Source organism: Empidonax traillii, unplaced genomic scaffold, assembly GCF_003031625.1.
Source record: "Empidonax traillii isolate 1590-97213 ecotype Southwest subspecies unplaced genomic scaffold, ASM303162v1 scaffold631:size1259156, whole genome shotgun sequence".
NCBI lineage: Eukaryota > Metazoa > Chordata > Aves > Passeriformes > Tyrannidae > Empidonax > Empidonax traillii.
The window spans coordinates 1,229,824-1,254,609 of NW_020955824.1; the positions used below are offsets into that span (position 1 = coordinate 1,229,824).

The 24,786-nt window shown below is 34.4% G+C and overlaps 1 protein-coding gene across 1 annotated transcript in view; it reads right to left on the reverse strand.

Annotated features, from left to right (window-relative positions):
• The window catches only part of AHI1 (Abelson helper integration site 1), a gene marked incomplete at its 5' end in the record, with an annotated part of 79,026 nt that extends 54,420 nt beyond the window's left edge, over positions 1-24,606 (reverse strand). The window contains 15 exons of the mRNA XM_027898953.1: positions 3,179-3,381; positions 5,328-5,468; positions 7,108-7,238; positions 10,189-10,307; positions 10,933-11,036; positions 12,084-12,313; positions 14,526-14,649; positions 15,639-15,771; positions 17,784-17,924; positions 18,854-19,039; positions 20,566-20,661; positions 21,114-21,303; positions 22,023-22,236; positions 23,246-23,400; positions 23,996-24,606. Of these exons, the coding sequence (XP_027754754.1) occupies positions 3,179-3,381; positions 5,328-5,468; positions 7,108-7,238; positions 10,189-10,307; positions 10,933-11,036; positions 12,084-12,313; positions 14,526-14,649; positions 15,639-15,771; positions 17,784-17,924; positions 18,854-19,039; positions 20,566-20,661; positions 21,114-21,303; positions 22,023-22,236; positions 23,246-23,400; positions 23,996-24,606 (2,778 nt within the window). The remainder of the gene's footprint in view (positions 1-3,178; positions 3,382-5,327; positions 5,469-7,107; positions 7,239-10,188; positions 10,308-10,932; positions 11,037-12,083; positions 12,314-14,525; positions 14,650-15,638; positions 15,772-17,783; positions 17,925-18,853; positions 19,040-20,565; positions 20,662-21,113; positions 21,304-22,022; positions 22,237-23,245; positions 23,401-23,995) is intronic.
• Between the last annotated feature and the right edge of the window lie 180 nt (positions 24,607-24,786).

The window sequence follows — 24,786 nt, forward strand, 5'->3', positions numbered from 1 at the left end:
AAAAAAAAAAAAAAAAAAAAAAAAAAAAAAAAAAAAAAAAAAAAAGAAGATTGGTTCTAAAGGTACCTAGAAAGGAGGCACTGTTCACAGCACAAAAAACCCAAGCTCATACAGGATCAAAATATTCTCTATTTCTATCTAGCTTAAACCAAATTTTAATGTATTGACATTACATTTTGTCTCATAAAACATGACTCCAGGCATGACCTTAGGCCAGGTTTACTGTCTACAAGGTACATTGCCACCATGCTTTCCCCAGCATGGTATTTCCTACGTATCTTTGTCAAGCTTTTGGTATGCAAACACGAACTAAAGACCAGTACAAAGCCTACACAGTTTCAAGTTCCCTATTGTTTTTTTTCCATCAGACAAATACGTACAAGGTGTTCTCGTTTGGATTTTTATATTCCAACTCTACCACAGGGGAGCTAGCCATCTTATGTGTGGCTTCACAAAGTCTCCTTTCTTTATTTTTACTTTTCTGTTCCCAGAAATATTAGCACATTCTCATGTGTGGAGCTGTGTCACAACTTTTATTTACTTCGATAAACACTACAGCAAACTATTTATGCTTTCTAACAAGCCTTCCAGCAAAGCCTACACTGACATACATGCATCATTTTTCACATGAAAAAGGGAATTGCACAGACATCCCAAAACTGCAATTTCCAATTACAAATCAGTTTTAAGTTTTAATGTTGATATACTTTACTCTGGTGTGTCCAGAACACGATAATGCAGGCAGGCAAGACTGCATCCACACGCAAGAAATGATCCTATCCCTGCTTGAAAAGGAGTTATCACTGTCTCCCGAGTCTCATGTTGGATCACTAAAAAGATCAGTATCAACAGTCTTTTCGAAGAAATCTCCTCCCCAATATCTCAGTGGTACATAAAGCTCTGCCAGGAAGCACTCTCACAGTGTTTACAATCACCACTGCCATGTGACATGTGCAAGTGGACTCTTTCAACCACCATCCTCTACTGTTTGGAAACCCACGTGGTGAGAAGACCCAGATGATCTTTTTGACATGTCCCACATGGGTAGAGGATTTGGAGGATGCTCTCAAAAATGTTGATCATGACTCTGCTCACAGTGGACTTACTCATCCCAAACTGGTCATTGAGCAATGGAATCTCAGGTTACAAAACTGCTGTGGATGAAAGTTATTCTCTCAAAAACAGCTGTAAGCTTATCTATTTCATCTAGTTACATGGTTCAAGGGAAAATCTATGTGGCTTTGCTAAACCAGATTTGTCTCCCACAGTTCAGAACCCCTGGCTAATCTGAGACTAAAGAGATGCAATGAAAAAGTGGCTCGTAAATTCATTAGCCCCATCTTTTTCCTAGTAAGGCATGCAGAAGATTAAACTATCTTCCAGGAACACTTGTCCTAGACACAAGATTACGTGGTCCATTCTCTCTATATTGTGTCCTTCTTTGATAAACAACCTGAAGGCACCAGAGTTCACTTTGTAGATGAGTAGGAACAAAATGAGCAGAAATCAGAAACAAGGCTTGCTTCCTTGTCTGTGACCTCATTTAATTCAAAGCCAGAAGCAACCTGCTACTGTTATCCACATGGGCTACAATGTGGGGTTTAGAAAGGGGTCCACTGGGAGTTCACGGTCCAAAAATCAAAGGACTGTGAGATAGCTTTCTTGTGGACAGTTTCAAAGCACAGGCCTAATGGGATGTCAAGTCCAGGGAACAAGACTAGACCTAATGCAAAGCAAAACCCCTAAAGCAAGATGAGAGTAGCAACAGCAAACTCAGCAACAACTGCTTTCATCTACTCATCTGCTTCTTTTGCGATTCACTACTTATTAATGAAGACAAAACCTAAAACTACATAAAAAAATCTACACGTACTCAAAAGTACTTAAAACCAAAAAATAAGTGCAAACACAAATGCAGTTCATGTCATTTTGAAATTATAATTTCATAGTACTACTCAGGTCCATTATAAATTCTTGTTGCATGTAAAATTGTCTCAAGCTGGGGAATATCAATTAAATTTATTGCCAATTACAAAGGCTTTAATTACTAATTCAGGTATTGAGAAACAAGATATATAGTCAAGCACCCACCCAAAGAAAACACTTTTCATCCCTCTTTGTCTGTCCCAACTTCACTTTAGGCACCTTTTTCCTCCTTTCTAGTCCTCAGTCTCCTTGCATTTGCCACTAGTTACACCCAGTCTCTTTGGTATGGTGGTGCAGGAGAGTGGTCTTACGTGTATAGTGGTTTGCTCTTTTTGACTCTTCTTATTTCTTTCTCTTCTCAAGTGCTTTAGTATGGATCCTCCACCAGATAAAATACCCTTGGGGACTGTACCTGTCCAGCACGGATTCTTCCAAAGGTTGCAGTCCCTTCAGAGATGTACCATCTCCTGTGTTTTCTTTCAGGTGTCCTCACATATCTTGTCTTTCCCTTCACACCTACTCTGTTGCCTCCCCTGTATCTCCATTTCTGCATCATTTTGTGTCTCTTGCATCACCTTCATGACTCCTCCTGTGTCTTCTTTTGTGCCTATCTCTCTTCCTGTACCTCCACTTGTGCCTCCTGACATGTTTTCCTTTGAGTTTCTCCTCTTCTGTGGTGTCTCCTGTCCCTACTAGGTACAAACCTCTCTTCAGTATGTTTTCTTTCAGTGTCATATGCTGTTCTACTTGGCTCCAGTTACAGTTGTACAGTGCCTCTGTACTGTCCTTTGCAGAGCTGGCTTGAAACAGCCGTGCCCAGGACAGGAAAGACCATGATCTCCCACAGAGGTCAGCCCTCTGCAGCCCTCTACACTATAAAATCCCTGCCATTTATGCCACATACAAGTTTAAAGGTGAATAGAGAAAAAAACCCCAAACAAACAAAAGAGAGAGAACATTCCGAAGCTTGGCCATAAAGATCTATGAAATAAATCATATAAAGGTATGAATGGCAACGGCAATAGCAAGAAATATCATTTGTCATCAATACTTGATAAAAAAATAAGTTTTTTATGATTACTCTTTTCTAAAGAGCTACTTACAGGTGCATTAATATTAGCAAGAGACATATTAACTTCTGAAGATCAGATCCCATGACAACATATATGTTTTTTTACATATACCAGTCCCAGAATATGAACTTTGGTTGAGAAAACTATATAGCTCTGCAAATTAATTAAATTTGACTTACCAAAACAGAATCAAGTTTTTGTTTCACCTTCTGCATTCTCATTGATGCTCTTGCAACACTGACAAACTGATCTGCCGGAGACATCACTAAGCTTTTTTGCACAGGAATTTCAGAAAAACTGCTAAAGAACTGTGGCCCTCTTGGGGCAGCTGTGTTAATTGATGAACTGAGATCTTTTACGAGTTCAGCTTCCTGTTGTGCAACTGTAGAAATAACAAATATTAATGTGTCAGGTGAAGCCTTACATTGCCATGGGGAAAAAAAAAAACTTGAATGATTGCTGCCATTTTGCCAGCCATATCTTCAGTCAAACACCATCAGAATCTGTACTAAAAGTGCTACAAGGAAAACCTGAAAATGACATGGCATTTTCCCCATACTACCCCATTTTCCCTTAACTCTTCTGGTGACAGTTCCCACTTCTGTTATCTGTGTTCAGTAATCTCTCACACAGAACTGACATTTTTGTATTGCTTTTGTACAACAGTGTTCCTCATGCAGAAATACTTGCGGTGGAAGAGGGGAGAGCAGGGGGAATAGGAAGACAAAAATTCTTCAAAGTCAAGAAAACTATAAAGCTTGCACCAAGTTCAAGTCTAGGTACATTTCACATTTTTTCCAGCCTAGTTCAAGTGAGTTTATTATACTTGAGCAATATTTCAGAAGTTGTCAGACATATTATACAGGCACAGAAGGCATTAACTGACTTTTATAATATTTTGTACTGTGGTCTCAAGCCAACAAAGCTTAAAAGAATTCTTCATAAAAGTTCTATGCAGAATATTAATAAAACTGTTGGGGTATCTAAAACACACACTTTTGGAGTCTTAAAAAGCGTGTCAGTGACTAAAATTAGTATTACGATACGATTAACTCATTCAACATTAAGGCAGTAAGACTACTTTCTGAAAGCAAAGTGGGTGCTTTTAACCAAAAAAGGAACAAAAAGATAGTAACAGGCAATGTAAAAATGACACAACCTATACAAAATCTTACTGTCACCAGTGACTTAGTTAAGCAGTCAGATGATACAACTACCAGTGTGATATCTGTGTGATCTCTAAATATATACGTACACACACAAATATATATATATTACTTTAAACTACAATATTAGACTTTTTTTAAGACTCATTGTCTGCTGAACAGTCAAAAAATTTTAAAGAAATCCTTCAGCCCCCAAAAATTCCACTGCTCTCTAAAATGCAGATATCTTACTGGATTGAAGTTTAGCATTGAATACTGATTGTAAAGTCATTCCACTTAATGTTCCTGTAAAAGTCAACCAATTCAACAGATAAATAATCTAGACTCCAAGATTTGATATGAATAATCTTATTCCTACATGTTACTGAAAAAGCCAGTGTATGAAGACATGATTAGCTTTATAGATCTATGTTCCCTGCAAATATAATTCAAACAAAAGAATTCTCGCATAATTTATATTAACATTATTTACTGTCTAGATGCAAATGTCCTTAATTAAACACAACTATTAGAAAAGCCCTTAAAGGACAATCTAAACTTTATTTTGTATACCAAAAATCCAAGATGAGCATTTATCATTATTTTCTAGTTAATATAACACAGGGAATAAACCTCTCTCTCACACAATTTCACCACAGATTTAATATCTGTTTATTAAAAGTCAATACTGTCTGATTCAATTCTACACAGCTTCTCAACATCATTTTGTAACAATAGCCAGCACAAAATACTGAGCTTCCTACTGGGCTTCCTACTGGGCTTCCTACTAAGCTATTCATTAATTTTCTGAATGATTGTACTTTCTGGCTCCATAATCCACCTTGATACTGAAAAGGGGCTTATAAATATTTGTATGACACTGCCTATAGATGAAAAAGTGCTGTAAAAATCACATAGTATGACATAAAATAGCACATTGAAACTTGAGGTTACACAGGACCTCTGGTGACTGTCTAGGCCAAAACCCTTGCTTACAGTAGCAGCACCTAGAGCAGGTTGTGTGGGATCATGTTCAATTCTGTTTGGAATCTCCCAGGAAAAACGTATGTATTATCATCAAATGACTGTTTTCTTTTTCCCTCAAAAGAAGTACAAATACTAAAAAATTGCTTCAAAAAAATAAAATATTTACAGGTGTGTATCAAGAAAATTTGTACTGTACCTTTATAATCATAAATGTATACAAGTATTGGCTGGTTTTGACCAAAGGCACAAAATGACACCATGTGTTCGTGTGGATGAAAGGCAACATCACGAAGGGAAGATGTGAAAGAGAGTTCAGAATATATGGCCACCTGATCGCCTACAGAATTGAAATATGTTTATTAATACCATGGAGATGTATTTGAAACACATTGGATACAACAAAATAACGGTTAAAGCTTATATTACAACAGTACAGAGTCTGACACTGTGAATAAATATTCTTCAGACAATTTCCTCATTGAAAAGTAGTGTTTTGGCATAAGACAAAAAAATATTGCATGCTTTTAAGTAATTCAATAAGTCATAAAAGTTGCAATAGCTGCAGGAAACCCCAGAGGATGCACTAGGTTAGCTGAGTTCTCTTGTTCTGATAAGCAAGTTCTGGAAAGGTGGCGTTCCACAGTATTTGTTTGTGCTTGCATTGCACCAGAGATAGCCATCTTAGCTGCAGATTTCAACTATATAATACTGACAACAGGAGTGAAAGTTGAAGCACAGAATTAAAAAAAAATATAAATATATATAAAAATATACATAAAATTAGCTCTTCAGATGACGGCGCTATGAAAGCCAGTACAGTGTGTAAATGAGTCAAACTGTAGTGAAAACATACTAATAACAAAGTCCAGACTGGCAGTGATGACATTAATGAAAGAGGTACCAGGCTAATTAAAAAGGACTTCAGGGTGCTGGGTCGATTACTTAATGGGACAGGAGCACAGGTAGTGTTCGCCTCAGTTCCTGCAGTAGCAGGGATGAATGAGGAGTAGGAAAACTCATCTTAACAATAGGTGTCTAAAGGACTGGTGCCACAGGCAGAATTTTTTTATCGACCACGGAGCAAATTCTCCAGAGATGAGCCTAAGGGTGGAAAGCCAGAGTTAGAAATTATATCAGCAGCCCAGCTCAAGTGCATGTACAACACCAATGCACACAGTATGGGTGAAAAACAAGAGGAGCTGGAAGCCATCGTGCAGCAGGAAAGCTGTGATATAGTCCCCATCATAGAAACGTGGTGGGATGACTTGCATGACTGGAGTGCTGCCATGGATGGCTACAAGCTCTTCAGAAGGAATAGGCAAGATAGGAGAGGTGGATGGGTGGCTCTATATGTTGGAAACTCTCTTGACTCTGTAGAACTTGAAGTCAGTAAAGATAAGATTGAGTGCCTGTGGATCAGAATCAAGAGGAAGGCCAACAAGGCTGACATCCTGGCGGGAATCAGGATGATGAGGGTGATGAATTATTTTACAAGCAGCTGGTAGATGTCTCAAAATCGCCAGCTCTTGTTCTTGTGGGCAACCTGTCGGATGTCTGTTGGGAATGCAACACAGCAGAGAAGAAGCAGTCTAGGAGATAATTTCCTGCCCTGGCTGGTAAATGAGCCTACCAGAGGTGGGGTCCTGCCCACAACAGAAAATTGATCTGACCTAAAACATTTTTTGTGCATTCCATTTTAAGATCTTCATATAAAGAACTGCAGTATACGAAAAGCTGTGCTTCAGGTGCTCCAAATCCTGCTGGATATTACAAATGCTACTTCTATTAATTTCCTCTAGAGAATAAAATCTCAGAGATTATTAATAGCTATTTAAAAGGTGGAGCTAAAGCCTCAGGATTTAAGAACATCGTACATAACTTTTATTCCGTATCAAAAGTGTTTCAATAAAGCTTAAAAAAATCATTTCCCCCTCAGCCTTGAAAATCTGGCTTTAGACCATGAAATAATTAGTTACCTGTTTCTGGATTCCAAACATAAGCCTTTCCATCTTCACTTCCTGAAAACAGGAACGTGCCACATGGCGTTAAGGTGCTGTGAATCTTTTCTCTGTAATTCGTGGCACCTATGTACTTCTTCGTAGCCAAGCTAAAGAGACAGAAAGTTTACAAATGTAGCAGATACTTTCAGAATAAACAGTGTAACTTTTTATGTGTCAGTTCCCCCTCTACTCCTCGGAAAAACCAATACACCTTGCATCCCAAATAGATATGCACCTTCTGCAGAGTGCAGTGTTTACCCTTTATTTTTCCTGACTTTCATAATGCACCTAACATTACAGATGAAAGCATACATCCTTGTCTTTCAGTAGAAAAAGAAAATCCTCAGATCTAGAGAATGGATACAGATGTAGTAGTTTGCAGTGTCTTGATCCTGGTCTTTGCAAAAAATGGGGAAATAGGCACTATTACTCCAAGTTCTGTCAAAAAAGTTTTCGTTATGCTTCTTGAGCTTGAGTGCTTAAATTTATCTGTCAGCTCTCTTCAATTCTTCAGACTAATGTCTCATTGGCTAGAAAAACAGCAGTAGAATCAACAAATTTCAGATATAAATGTTAATTTACTATTAATATTTTTGATATTATTTTGCAGCTTAGGTATCCTAATCTCTCTTCCAGTGAGACACTACTGGTTAGCTTAGTAATCATGATCTACTGTCAAACAGTTCACAGGCATCAAGTAGGAGAGAATCTACAAAAGGATGGAAATAAGCATAAGTCAGCTTTTAAGAGGCCATTTCAAACATGAGGCATAGCCTAGAAAAAAAGACATGAAAGTTCAACATGGAGACTAACACAGCAGCAATACTACAACACAGAATTTGAGGCAAGAAGAACGGCAATAGTCCACCACATCATACTGGGAGAAATGCAGTGCATTTCATACCACAGGAAAATTATTTTAAACAATATTCTAAATAAACACACTCCACATGCAATTCTATTTGGCAAGCATGAGAAAAGTATTCCCTAATTATCACAGTGCAAGACTGTATTAGCCCAAATAAGAGTTTTAGCTGTGTGAATAAAAAGAGATAGTATCTCTGAGATGTCAAAAGAAGAGCTCTGCAAGATGTAAAACCAACCTGCATATGAAACCCTAAGGAGAGGACTGAACCAAATCTCTGATCACATACCTAAGTGACAAGACAGTATTAACCAAAAAGATCAAAAAAGCAAGTTGAAAGAGGAAAGCTAAGAGCAACAAGCTATCAATCAAAGTGAATTGTGACGATCTGTGACCTCCACCCCCTCTTTTCTCATGCAGGGAATGAACAGTTAATGCTGACGTGTAAAATTATCACTTCTGGGTATCTGACCCTGTGGTTTATTGATAGACTTAAGCCAATGTAACTGTGGGCTGTGGTCAAAGTAGCAGTCCTGCTGCTGTCCTCTCCACCCTTGTTTTCCCAGGCTCTCCCTCATTTCTTCTCTAGTGTTTGGGCAGCTATCAGATGAGTTAGATCAGATAGTTGATTAAAATGAAAATTAATCATTTGTATTTGTAGGCTGATTTTCAGTCGGATCAGCACACTGATCTGACTTACCCTGCATCAAAAGATCTCTAGAGGTGATAAAAAGGAAATGCTAGGAATACACGGCCAAAGGCATGAAAGACCCAAGGAGATGGTGTGTCCTATTGTTAAACTTACTTAAAATAATTGTGAAATTGCACCCCACATTAGCCCTTTCCTAAAGATTAATATGAATGCCCATTTTCCCCTCTCAAACTAAAATTCTGTACTTTTTAGAAAGAGTAGCAATGGAAGAACACTATCTGCCTCAAAAACTACAGGTTTGCTCTGTTAATCCACCGATTTCATGCTTTGATTGAGTGGATAGTTTAGACTTCTAGCATGGTCATTATAACGTACCATTTACAGTAAAAGAGGATAAGTGCACTATAATACTGTAAAGTCTTCAGCTAGTTCAAATATTCAATCCAATAGAATAACATAATAGCTTAGTTTGGAAAAGACTTTCAAGAACCATGAGTCCAACAGCTAATCCAGCACTGCCAAGTCCAGCACTAAACTTTGTACTTAAGTGCCACATATATGTATCTTTTAAATACCTCCAAAGATGATTTTCTGTATAGTGAGGGGAGGAAAGATATCTATGAAATTAAGGATAAAACCTTTAGGACACATGTTCATGTCTTTAATGTGACTTTCCAGAACAGAATATTCAGGAGCATCTTAACAATGTATTTAAGTGATTAGAGTGAGACCCTTCTAACTTTCACCCAGTGAAAGGACATGAGGGAATGGACAAAACTGAAATATAGGAAGTTCTGCTTAAAATTAGGAAAAAAAGTCTTTTGAGGGTGAATGAACACTAGAACACTGTAAAATCTCCATCCTTCAAGATATTAAAAACTCAACTGTACAAAGCTCAGAGTAACATGCTGTTTGTGATTTCAGTATTGAGTTGAACTGGTAACTCTCCAACGTCAAAGACTCAAGTGAGTCTGTATATTCCCCTTGCTTTTTATTGTAGTTTATTACTAAAGAATCATGTTTAATAGTTATTAAGAATTAGATAATCATCAAAAAGTATGTAAAAATATCTCACAGACTGCTTAATACACCATAATACATACATCATTGCATTTTTCAGTACTTATGATGAAATTCACATTCTCTTTCATTGCAAAAATACCATTCCCAGAGTCTCAACTATGAGAAACTAACACACAAATAAACATTATAATTTCAAAGTTATTTTCACACCTAGATTGCATTTTAAAAGGTATTTCAATCTTTAGACTAACATTGTCTTCTTCATGCCACCTTAAGCTCTCAAGTAATCTAGTAATTTATGGATATTCTATTCTAAAAGACTTACCCAATATCACACAAAAGGTCTGTAATACAGTAGTGTTTTGAAACCATTTCCTAACCCTAATATTGCTATCCTTGATTATTAGGACATCTCTCTCCTCCCCAACTACACACCTAATACATTTATGATATTTTATTTCCCCAAGTAAATTTTGAAACAGAAAGGAAATATCCATGTGTCACCAAAAATACTAACATTCTGAGATCTATAATCCTCAGGGTACTGTCTTTGGCATGGATCAATAAACGCCTTCCATTCGGATGAACCTCCAAATGATTTATTGGTATTCCTTTAATATCATTTTCATTTATTTCCTGCAGAAAGAAGGAAAATTAAGAAAAATAAATAACCTTGTGTTTTTAAAAGTAATTTTTCTACACATTATTATTAATTTTTCTCTTGCATTATCCTTTCTTTCTCAATTCACTCTACTTTATTAAGGGAAAACTTTGTTCCTATATTAAGGCATTACAGCCTAGACATCAACTTTTCTCAACCACAAGGCAGATTCTGTTGTGACTGAATTAAAAAAAAAAATTCAGCTGATGACAGAAATACCAACTGAACATTAGGCCTATAAGGTATGAACAAAGGTGATTTGTAAAGGCTGTGGTCTGTTTTATTATTGTCTTTAGAGAACAAATCATGTGCCTCAGAGTCCAAACATTTCTGGAACTTTGTCAAGCTTGGTGCTGTGACCACTTCCCTGTGGAGCTTGTTCTACTGCCCAACCCAACTAAGCTGCAAAACAATTTAAAAAAAAATAAGTCATTGAATCACAGCATATTCTTTCAGTTCCTATGTACCATTTTTTACAGAAAGTACATCTTTGCATTTAAACAAAAGGTAATGTACAAAAAAACTTGAATTCAAATCAAATTACTTGACTTAGAACAGTTCACATAAAAATTACAATGCTAGTTTAAGAAACCTGTATACCTTATTGATCCTCCAGTGTTGAAACACGTGTTGAGAACTTCCTTTGACAGGTGTATCCCAAACTATTATCAGTCCTGAACTATCTCCTGAGAACATGTGCTGTCCTGTGAAATAATGTCTTATAAGTGAAGTACCACCACACAAAAAAACTAATACAGAAAACAATGTATGAACAAGAAACCAACTTTTTTCCATAATTTTTGTGAACAGGCAAAGAGCAGTTCTTCCATCTCTTTTGCTATAATATACTACTTGCAAATGCATTTTGCTCATATTGCATGACATAAGCTGATACCATAAATTTGGATTTAGCATATATATCAGATATTGTGTGGAATATCCTTTTAATTTGTTTAATTTTTATTCCTATTCTAGAGCCAGCCAAAAGTGAGCATTTATAGATTAATGAGCTTCACGTGATAGATTAATACTTACCTATACATTCACTAAGAACATCTTGAACAAGAAAAAAACTGGTACCCAACACTTGTTCTTCAAGCACAAATACTTATTCTTTATTAAAACGCAGCTTTCCTTCTTCATAGTATCTACTTCAGTGACTACCTCCAAAAATGAACCACCTAATAACTAATGCTACCATTACTACCAGAAAAAGTCAAACACATCCAAGTACCTTTAATTATTCACCCATCTTCAGCTCTTCCTTCACTAGTACATGTCAGTACATCACTCACTTTCAGAGGTTAATCCAACAGTTAACATGACTCACAATGGTCAAATCTCTGTCTTTTTCTCTCAGTGTTTCTTACTTTTGTCAATGTCAAAAAGTTCATCACCTTTTCACTTCTGCAGTCTAGTGTTTGAATTCTCACAACCTAGCTATACTACCTCATTTTTTTTACCAAAGAACGATAGAATGGTTTGGGTTGGAAGATTATCTACTTCTGACCTCCTTGACCTGGGCAGGGACAATTTCCACTAGATCAAAGCCTTAACCAACACCTTGAACACCTTCAGGGATGGCACATCTCCAGTTTCTCTGGGCAACTTGTTACAGTGTCTCATCATCCTCACAGTAAATAATCTCTTCCTAAGAAGAATACATTGCCTCTATGACACAAAGCAAACTAGTAACAGTTGGTCTTTGATTAAAAAGACAACTATTTGAAAAAGTAATACTAACTACATACCTTCTGCATCAAAACACAGTGTGTTGATGAAACTTTTATGACCATCAAGCTCCTGCAGCAGTTGCCCATGGATTTCTTTCACATTTGCATTCCAGATTCTAATCACTGAGTCATAACATCCTGTCACAACCAGTGAGTCAGCAATTGGGTGATACTTTGCAGTGTAAACAAATGAAGGATGAGGGAAAACTCTCACTGCAGATGCCGCCTGCATTTCTATTTTCCACATTCTTAAAAGGAAACAAAGTTAGGATATCTACTGTATAAAGCAATCACACACACAGATATAACTGATGCCCTATTCTAGAGGCAAATGCTTGCAAGCACCTAACAACACCCCTTTATCCTACCAATTTGTTCCACCTATATCTAATCCTTTAATACAATACTTTGTAACAAAAATTAAGAAACATTTACTGCTTTACATAGTGCTCTGTCTTCAAAGTAAGTTCATGACTACTTACTCATTTAATGGATACATTATACATTTTTAAATACACATAAAGAATTCCATGAAAGTGATTGGTTTCTTTCTTTCAGGAGTTATAACTAAATTAAGACCTTGTTGGATATCAGTAATTTTAAAAAAAAGTTAGAACAGAAAACCCACAAAGGAACATTTAGGGTCACTAAATATAAATAAAACCCTCAACATTTTAAAATAGTAACTACAAACCACACAGTGATCATGATCTCAAGGATGTTTGCATCACATACATTCACTTTTTACTATTAATCTATTTCCTATCCTTTAACACCCATGGCTGTAAGATCAGATTTTTCTTAGTGCTTTCTTTTTGGTGGTATATGTTTTATCACTGAGCCGTTCCCAAAGATAAGTCCACAAAGAATAGAACAGTACTCGGATCATTAAATACAGTTGGGCAGCACATTAAACAGAGTGCTCAGTTAAACTATGGAATTGAATTGTTTTAGTGACACCCTTCCAAGTGAGGTGACCACTTCTGGTGGCTATTGAAGAATTCTAAGCTTATTCTGAGGTGACCTCATTACAAAACTGCAACCCTTTAGAGCACAACAATTAATTTGCAAATTAATACGGAAAGATCACAAGGAATCTACCTATCTTTTAGAAAGGTTTTGATCAAACAACATAAAAATTAATTTACTGCTCACAAATAATGTGGGACTAAACCTTGTAAAGGCCCAAGGATAACAGAAAACAGCGTATAAAGAAGAATTCACTTAAGTTCTCAAACAGCCCTAAAATTCAGTACAAGAGATGATCCAAGTAATAAACTCATAATAAATTTAAGGCAATGGAGTGCTGAAACTTTTTAAGGAGCTTAAGGCAATGCACAATAAATACAGGAACTAATAACTTGTACAGTGACCATGCACATCACGCAGAAAAGGAGACAGTACAGTTTCAACTTGATGCCACAAATTCAAGAACTGAGGAACAGCTGGGCCTTCTTATAGGTAACATAAATGACAAATTAATATCTACCTCAATATAAAAAATTATTATTTAATCCACTCCCACATTAAAAAAAAATTGGGCTGTGCTCTCAAAACAGTCTTTTTATGCCTACATACAAGCAGCAAAAAAACCTAAAACAGTTCCACACATACAATATATCTTTTAACAATTCTTCTGGCATTTCAATTCCGCAACTGCCTGTAGCATTACTGAGTTGCATAACAGAAACAACAGATAGGAATCTTAAGAGCCAAAAAAAAAAAAAAAAAAAAAAAAAAAAAAAAAAAAAAAAAAAAAAAAAAATAAAAAGCTCCATGAAAACCAATGAAATTGCTCGTAATAAAATTGTAAAGTGTCACAACCATATTTTCACTTATTTCTTTAATTTTGAAGGTTTTGGTTTTTAAACTTTGAACAGATTAGTATTTTGACATTAACACTGCACTGAAGAACACTTTTTACTTGTAGAGGAAAATGTGTACACATTCAATTTAAGAAATAACACTATCAAATTTTATTTACAGCAATTTAAGTGGAATTATTTAAATAAGTTTACAAAAACAAAAATCCCACCAACATACATACATGCAGTGTGGTCAATTTATACACATAACCTGAATCTTAAATTTTCAATTTACTGCTTCATGTTCAAATTTGTAAATTAATACTGCATTTATAGTATGGTAATTTCGCCAGGGACTGAATATCACAACTGTGTCAGTCTTGAAATATTGAAAAACCTTTTGGTTTTTCACTACACTGTAGATTTAGACACTATAGTTTTTTGAAAAAAAGTTTGCTTTCAAATACATATATATTAGAAATCAATATAGTAAATATAGTGTCTAACCCAATCACAATTTTTATATTATTGTAATCATATCATAATTAAATCTTTAATTAAAACATTATAATACAGTTTTCAGTAAGACATTGAATTGGACCTCTTTCTTTTCTTCTTCTGATGCTATCTGCCAGAATATCATCATCATACTGACCTGACAGTGCCATCAGAGGATGCAGTAAGAAGGTATTGATTGTCTTTTGACCAACAAAGATCATATACTATGTTAAGGTGACCATAAAACTCTCTCAGGAACTGTCCAGAAGGAATTTCATACACTAGTGAAGTTTAAATAGAAAAATAAAAGTATTGTTAAGTATTTATAGTCAAATATATGTAGCTACTAAAGTTTAGTCTAATCTTAGGCTGATTTTCTGCTAGCATAACTCAACTCATTTTCTTTATCTTCTCATTTTGAAAGAACAAGATCAAATAGTTGCTAGATGTGCATGGACAGCAAGCATCTACTTCCATCTAGTGGTTCATGAATGTCACAGTGTCTTAACCCTTAAGAAACAGTTTACTTGCTTTAAGTCATTAGAACCAGATTAGGATTAAATACTTTCTTTTTTTTAAATTTTGATAGCTATTTGACCAATCTTTGAATTATTTTAACATTGAGATCACTTCCTGAGGCTGTGTAATAAAGGAATTTAGATTTATCGTTCCTTGCATTTAAACATGTATTTTGTGTAAACTTAAAAGACTGTTCTCTCTAAATCTCAAAACTCTTATGGAAGGTTTAAGAACTATGCAATTGAAGATACCCTGACGAAACAGTCCCAAATTTGAGTAATAAGGAATATTTGTATTATGACTGAACAGGACCATGGAAGACAGCAGTTTCCAGTAGTCCATCTGGAGATGATGACAACATTTGGGCATCTAACCTTCAAGACAGCTTAGGAGAAAAACTTACATGAAAATTGTGTAAGGTGGGAGCTGAAAAGTTATTTCACTTAAAACATTGTTATCAAAAAATGTTTCTTCTGCAAATTGATTTAGTATTTCCATTAGATCTCTACGCAGAAAGTGTCATTTCATATCATTAAACTGCATACATATAACCATGTATGAAAACCCAGTTCTAGTCCTATCAACAAAGAAGAACATTTTCCTCAATGCTCTTTAATGCACATACCAATTTGCAAAACACAGTAATAAAACAGAACCCCTAAAAAAAGCGCAATTAAAAAATACATCTTTTAACCTTCAGTTGCAGACTACATGAATTTTAAGAAATGACACAAAACATATTTAAACTTACAAACAATGGGATAGCCATTCCTTCCTGCACATGCCGCTGCCAGAGTTTTCCCATCATGAGAGAAACGAACACAGAAACAGCCCATATCTCCACCTCGCAGGGAAAACAGGTGCTTGTTCGGTATGCGGCAAGCCTAGCTTTTCAGGGAAGAATAGTATGAATATTAACTATCCAATGCTTAAAACACATTCTTAGCTACTGACATACATAAGTTTTAAAAAGCTGGTAACATCTTAATGGAATTTTAAAGAAAAATTCAACCTTATATACAGAGACGATTCTGCAGCATAACTCAGACCTAGTCTGTATGTTTGTTTCTGCCCTGTTATTACAAACCATTAGCAAGTTTTAAAAACCTAAGAAAATTTAAAATTAAAACAATTCCCTCAATTTTAAGAAGTGCTTAATAATGCTTATCATCAGCGATGTAAACTGTGGAGCTAGACTGTAAGTCAAGCTTGTTTAGGGGGTCTAAGTGCAACTTTTAGTAACTTAATGAACTCAAAAGTCCAACCACAGGCACTCAAACCTCTGGCCTGCCAAATCACTTTTAGCATTCTTCATCTGTATTTACATACCTGACTTTTAAAGACACAAGCAGAGATGAAACTTTTGAAAAAACTGCACAGACATTTCAGTCCCTTTTCCTTTCTCTCAAAATATTTCCCTCTTTTTCATCCAAGGGCTTTTTCTTCAACCACTACATTTAAAGTTTAAGGTGAAGTAAAATATCCACAATAGCTATGTGATTATTTAACCTAAACCTGATTTACCTTTCGGAATGAAAAATGAGTGTGAATAGATTTATATTCATTTAAAAGTATACAAATAGATCTACTTACGAAATAACTGTATATACACTATTGATCTTGTTAAAAACTATTTATGCAATTAAGGTTTCTTATGCTTTTAACCTTGCTCTAAAATAAAACATTAATATGTTGAATCAGTAATTCAGCTCAGAAAAAAATATTTACAGGTCATGTAGATCTAATTCACATATAAAATAAATTTAATATTTAATTCATGTATCAAATAAATAATTCTCCAGAAAATTTTTGAAAAATAATATATTATACATTTATGGAGACAGATACAGACATACTGTTTATCTTTACAAAGATAGGTTCAATGGTAAAACAGGAATTTAAATGTATAAAAAGGAAAAAATAATTTTGATCCATTATTAATTTTTAAACAAGTGTATATTTCAAATATTCTTTAGCAAACAGACATGCCACAGCATGCTAACCTTACTGAAACCTTTTCACAAGACACAGCACATCACAAAACGCATCATTGTTGCTACCATTTTTCAATATGCCCAGGGACTAGTCTAAGCATAAACAAGCTAACAAAGGAACATACTTAACCTAAATACAACTTTCAGGTATCCTGCTATTTTTGGTAAGAAAATTCCCATTGTAAAAACACTAATCTATTCCTTACTATTTTATTAGTAGTAGTAAGTGTTCTTTTTGAAAGAACTGTACAAGAACTACAGTAGGGAGCCAAAACAAAAATTATCATTCTTTCTTAACAAATCTTTATGTTATGATTTGAATTTTTACAGAATCATTAACTCATGTAAATGCCGTTCTGCAAAATCACATGAAATCATTGCATGGACATTCTATATATAGTTGCAAAAATATTCCCATTTTATGACTGCTGATTTTCATTAGCTACAGTGATCTAGAGTACAGTGATCTAGGTGCTGAAGTCAGCAAGAACATTCTTAGGAAAGTTCTTCAATATAAGTTCTTTCTGTTATACTGTAAAAATAACTTTAATAAACAAACAAACAAAAAAATCTCAAGAAAATATATTTACAATCAAGCTGAAATCTGAGAACAGGTTTCCTGTCGTACTTCAATTACCCGAATAACCCTACTCTTTCAAATTCTTAGAGAATTCTGGAGATAAAAACACTTGACTGTTCCGGGAAAAAAAAAATTGTTAAATCAACCATCTTTGTTAAGATTAGGCAACCTCTGCTATCTATGAGATTTTTTTAATGTTTTAATATTTTTCTTAATTTTAATTAATTACTAGTTTCATAATACTTATACTATAAAATCAGTTAGAAAAATATAGTAGTTATTTAAATTATTTTCCTTTAAAAACCAAAGCAAAACACTTCACCTGTCCCGGTAATCTTGACCATTTGAATGGCTCCTTTTTCTCCTCTGGAAAAGGTTCGTATCCCTCTCTCTGGAGCTCAGACTGTGCTGTATTAGTTTGTTCCTGCTGAACAGCTATCATAGAGCGAAAAGAAGGAGCAACCTTAAAGCAAACAAAACTAAGTATCAAGGAAAAATATCTTTCAAGTGAACAATATAATTTCTGAAAAGATTTTAACTTCAAATGTATTGCATTTTTACATCTGAAGCACAGAGATTGGAAAAGTCTTAATACATAAAAACTGCATTGCAAAAATTTCATTTAAAGTAATCAGGAAGTCAGAAAGTAATCCAAACTTCTAAAGTTGTGTCAATCAGACGATATCACACATTTATCAAATGATTAATACTTTTCTATTTTCAGTAACTATCCAGGTCAGTGAAAATTAGTAATACTCTTGTATTGTACTACCTGAGAGATGTTGAATAAAAAAACAATAAAAAAAGCATTTCAGCATGTAAATAGTTCTAGTGACATTAACCTTCTACCTTCCAAACAAAATACCGCTTCAGTAACAAGATCCACTCTTGATATCAAAACATACCACCAGTGTTGTTCACTCTTGATATCAAAAGATATTTACCAGCATTGTGTATGTTCAAGTGTTGCAAAGAAGAAAGGAAGACTCACAACATTTATTATTTTAATAAATGTTGCGTGCAGGGAATCAGAGGTAAGTGACTTATATCTTCTTTCACAGAATTTACACACCTCCAGGAGTCCAGTGACTTAAAAGGGCATTTTTCCTAATGAGAAGGAACATTATTCTTAAAGAAATTACTTCTAAGTTTTCTGACTGTCAGTGGCAAAATACTCAAAGTTGTAGATGGGAAAGTAAGCCTATTTTTCAAAAATAACTATGAAGGGCTGAGTTTATATCTTGAGATGCAATGTTCTTATAATGTATTTTATGTACTGCATACAAGCACAGTTTTTATATCCATGCATACAAACACAGATGCACATGCTCTCAGTAGTTACATATGTCTGCGTATTTTTAAACATATCCATATATTATATATTTAACTTACATGATCTGGCTGTTTTATGCCTTTTACAGTTACATATAAAGTTGATGGGTAACGATTTCTAGGACATTTTGCCCACCAGTCATAAACCTCAACAACATTTGAACGTGACTTGGACCTTGAAGGTGGGTAATATAATTGCAGACGAAGTTTTCCACCGATGTTTAGAACTCCATTTGCACCTACAAGCTGGAAGGGTGATTAATAAGAGGAAAGAGGAAAAAGAGGTTAACATAAACAAAATAAAATAATAGATAATTTCTATTATTTTAGCTACAGTATAAAGTCTTGAAATCCACTGCCCATTGCAAAAATATACTAACCCTAGAAGTGGTAATGAATTTAACATTACTAAATGCCCCAAGGATCAAATCACTAAGATTAAAGCTTAGATAGCAGCCTAGTTTTGAAAGATGTTTCATGGCAGTAATATCTTGTAAGTGGGAAGACCTCTGTAGTATCACTTGGGGGTTATTTTTGTTTTTTTTGTTTGTTTGGGTTTTTTGCTTTGTGGTTTTTTTGTTTTGTTTCTGTTTTTTTTTTTTTAAATTACTACTTGCTAAAATCAACCATATCTCAAAGGACTGCCAGTCTACAAAGAGCCTCTTCCAAATTTGTTTCCTTTGAATGCTGCAACAAAGGGCATTGCTATGGCTTTGGTTCAGAGTAGAAGATACAGCAAAGCCATGACATCTCCAACTTCAGAGGAGACACGAGTTCTCTCTATTGAACTAAAGAACAAGTGTACCTACCGTCATTAACACTGATTATGGTTTTTCAGGACTTTACCTCGACTGATACAGATGAAGGGATAAGGCAGATAGACAAGTAAGAACGAAGAACAGGCCAACATTATTCACATTTATGCTGAAAATTCATCCTTTCCTCTGTTCAGGAGTCGGCTGTACTGAATGCCTGGATGCACAGCTATACACCCAGATACGGTATGCCAGACTTCTGTTTCTAGTAGATTCATCTTGGGCAGAGCTCAGAGGAATCTCCATATTGAACTGATAGGAAGGTCCCTCTCTCTTCATCTAAACTTGCAGTCCATTATCTTCTCCTGTATTTCTCATGCTCAATGATTACCATCCACACAGGCAGGTGTAAATTAACAATCCCCAGGGAAATTAAAGCTTGTCAGCTCTTAATGAACATTCCAGTCTCTTTTACCCTAAAAGCGTAAAAAGGTGTATATATAGATTTGCTGACTAAGCTACCAGTATCTCACATTTGCCTCATTTGTGTATCAGTTGTCACAGCATTCCAAATGCCAGAACTAAAAATGAGAGGAAATTTGTAAGTAGGCTAGGGAGTCTTTTCAAAGATTGGACAACTAAAAATGCCGCTAGAATACGGAACAGCTGAGGTACAGAAATCAGTGGATTTGTCATTTTCTTCACAATCACATGAACACGCAGAAAACCCTAAGAGAAAACTTTTCCCTGTACTTTATGAACAAAACAAAACAAAATCTTACACATTCTATACTTTCTTAAAAACCACATACTTTCTATTGTCAAGCTTGTTAATGTGTTGATTTTATGGGGTAAAAGAAGAGGGAAAGGAGAGAAGGCCAAGCAAGGATTTTTTCTCCCATCTCTGTTGCTGGTAATATTTAAAAAAAAAAAACATTTTCCTACTAAGTACAGTAAGAGATTTTCAGATAAAAATATTTATAAATTTTTGCTTCTTTAATTAAATATTTACTATACCTTTAGAAATGCCCAACAAATTTTTCGGTAACGACCTTCCTGAATTTGTACATCGGACTTCGTTCTCACTTCATCCATACTTAGAGAATCAAGGACCTAGAAATGTCAGCAGGAATACAAATGTATTTCTAATGAACTTCATGGTAATTAAAAAAAAAATTGCTGAAAATACGCTAGGTAAAATTCACTAAATTAAACAGATTTCAATTTTAAGAAATTACAAAACCAGGCAAGTGCACAATTAGAAATGACAGATCCTTATGAATTTACCTGATAGATATTTATGACCTGCATTAAAAAAGAAAAAAGTTGTATCCTTCATATCTTACCAGCCTTTCCCAGAAGTTTGATGGTTGATTTAATAACTTTTGTACTCCTTAACAGGATTTTTTTTTCTATGAAAAAACACTTAATTCTGTATCTTAAGGCTATGCTATTAACCCATTCTAACTAAAACAAAACACCTGAATCAGTCAAATATATAATGCTGAAGAAACAAACCAAAAATCAGAATATGCATAAACTGCATGCAAAATATTTAACCTTACCTCAAAAAACAGGATAACTTGGGGGTTTGCTTCAGTGTTTTGGGTAAAATAAGTAAAACGCTCATTAAATATTACTTGTTCTTCCCACTCTGGAACTGGTGATTTAGACTGTCTTAAGTCATACGGTTGAGTCATAATAGGAAGAATGTGCTCTATTTCTTCTTGTTCATAAGATGAAACTTCCCTCTTGCTGTTTGAAAATTTTCAGAGAGTTACAATTGTTAGAGCACTTCAAAAACAAAAACCTCAAGCAAAACAGTATTTTCAATAACTGAAAGCAAACTATTTCTTTGATTCTAGAAAAAAACCCACCAAACATTTAAGACAATTTGCAATGTATATAGAAATGCTGCAGGATAAAGTTCAAAATCCTAACCATTAAGTTACTGTTAGCAAATTTATACATAATGATCATGGTAGAGCCTACTGCTTAAACACAGTTAAAATTTGAGTTTCAGGAAAATGACGCATAATGACAGTGGAAACAAATAACTGAAGAAATTAAAAATACAAAGAACTAAACTTTATTTCAGGATTTTAGAAGTTCTTTAATAAAAAAAACAGGTGCTATTTATACTGCAAGAATTTTCTTTACTTATTCTAATCTTGGCTTTTACATATTTTTAAGACTTAAGAAATTTTCTCTCTGGAAAGAATACAAAATTAACTGCGTTGCAAATATGGGAACCTTGAGAGCAATACAGCAGTGCAGAGCATTTAAAAGTGCCAAAATACCACTGTCATTTATTGTAGGTATACATATATATATTATCATGGATATGGAAACTAATTAATGACTATCCAAGCTTAAAATTGCTCATTGTTTTCATTTTTATATTTAATTTTCTAGGAAATGGTATACCTATTTATTGTAAACAATGATAATAGAAACAGTTTATTAAAAGTCACCTATGATCCTTTTTGACATATAAACCACTTCTCTGATCAACAACATGGATTTTAACTATAGGATGGGATATCAGGAAATCAGTTTTAAGTCGGTCACATCGATGGATATAAACTCCCAAAATCAGATCATCACCAAAACCAAATTTAGACTGAGTAGAAATTTCTGAATTCTTCATTTCCTCATCATTTTCTGTAGCAACTTCTGTGGTTTCTTCTAGAAATAGGAACAAAGTAAACAAACTGTCACTAGTGGAACATAATAACCTCAAAGTAATAAAAACGCTCTGTATTGTCTTATCAAACAATAGCAAAGCAATAATATTTAAAGTGTTCTTTATGTAATAGGTCACAATAAAATTATAAAATCTGAAGCATTTTTAACACGTACGAACATACACACAAACACATATTAACGAATATAATCTATTCCTATTAACAAACATTTTCATTTTTAAATCAATCAAGGTCTTCCTCTTGATTGACACAGGTTCTTCTGTGCCACAATGACTTGAAATCCATATAGTTCAATAGCCTGCTCTAGACTACAGCCTGTAGTTGGTTTTGTTTGGTTTATTTTAAGAAAAACAAACAAAAAAACAAGGCAAGCAGAAACTGATGCTTTCTCCATGTGTCTTTTTCCCTGAATATATCAAATACTGTTTTCAGAAATTCTTCATTTACAAGTTACAAGGAGACTACTATACTTGATAGATATCAAGATACATACTCCTCATCAATTTCAGTATTTCCTTTCTTAAAAATCTAACTTCTTACTTTGGCCTCCACAATATTTGAGGAATCAAGTTCTCCAGTTTTACTATGCATTGCATGAAACAGTATTTCTCACATTTGAATTGAGCCATCAGGTCAAAATTGTGGTGTAAAGTAAATAAAAATAACACAGTAATAACTAAAAAATCAGAATATGCATCTAAATAATCCACTGTAAAGGTGGTGTATATGTAGTTTTATAGTATGCTTAAAAATAAACATTTTTGAAATTATGTCTCAACTCAAAGTATTTATAATAAATGAATACTGGAGATTTTAGATTGATACATCAAACTTCCTCACAAATATGCCTCAAAATTGTACAAAAGTACAATTAAGCAACTAGAGAAACAAGCAATTTCTGTGTTACTACTATGAATAAACATTTCTGTAGAAGCACAAAAAAAAACAGGTAGCAAAGTAGGTACTATTACAACATTTTGCTGGCAGACCTTTTCTGGTTTTCTTTTTAACTTTCCTGGCTTTGGGTTTCTGTTTATCCATGTTTTCCTTGAGTGTCTGTCCTTCTGAAGTAAATAGTCTTTCAAGTGACTGACTTTCATTGCCATCTTCTGGATGATGCTGCAGCTCAGAAATGGACATTGCACTGCAATGTAATGAATTACTGTCAGGGCAATTGCACTCCACTGCATATATTGATACAATTACTCATCACCATTGACAATCCACTTCGAATTCTGCAACTTATCATCTGTCTATGTTGAAAATGCAACACTCCTCACTCCCCACGTTAGGGTCTTGCCTTTTTCACTGCTCTCCCTCCTTCACCTCCCCCTTATTTCCAGACAATTGCAGAACAATTCATGTGAATAGAGCTAAGCTAATACTCTTCACCTGGATCAGGGCTACCACTTCACACCAAAAAAACCAACCAACCAAACAAACAAAAAACATAAAATTATCTTCAGTTACTTAAGAGTGACATCTACAGAAAACACAGATCAAATAGCAATGGAAGATACAAAAAAAAAAAAAAAAAGTTAAAACCACTCTGTGAGCTAAACATTAATGATGACAGAATTTTGAAAAAGTAGCTGGTAGTAATTTTTCATAATAGAATCATCCAGGTAATCACTTAGGAAATATGAACAATTTATAAGATAGCTTTTGCCTATCTTAAAACAAAATGAAACATTTTGCTTAAGGTTCACAGACACACAGTGTACAATTTATCATGATACCTTGTTTCAGCTTCACTTAAAACTGCTATTTCTTTCTTCTTTTTCTTCTTTTTGCCCACTTCATTGTTCAATGCAACTTCATGGCTTTGAACCGTGGAGGTAGATTCAGACATCTGTTCTTTAAGTTTCTTTCTCATTTTCTTTTTAATTGCATTTGCCTCATCCTCAGCCACATGCAACTGATAAGCTTGAATTAGCTGCTCTTCGTCTTCTAATTCAGTTACATTTCTCACTTCAGTCAAGGAATTCTTAATCTTTCTATCTCCTTCTTGAGGAAGTACATCTGCTTGTGATTTACTTTTTGTTTTCTTCTTTGGAATATCATTAGTCTTTTTTTCAAAACTCTCCAATTTAGCTTCATATAAATCTTCCTCCTCATTAAATTGTTCTTGTAACAGCGATTTCTTTTTCTTCCTGTTTGACTTTGGTTGCTTTTTCTCCTCTCCACTAACAATATCATTGTTTATTTTTTCTGCAATTGATGCTTTCTCTCTCAATTTATTTTTTGTAAATCGCGGACTCTCTTCTTCAGGATTATATGTGTTGTTTATAATTGCTTCATCATTCACACTTTCCTTAGATAGATCAATTTTATTTCTAAAGGTATCAAGCTAAAAATGAAAAGAACATAAAACACATTTGTACTAAAAATCAGGTTCTAGAGATAAACATGGCACTTCATGTTATTTCTTCAGCAACCTTACACAAAGTAAAATGAAATCAAAGATTTAGTTATTTTCCTGTTTTGATTTTACAAGTGACAGATTAAAGTCAACAGAAAATTCACACTG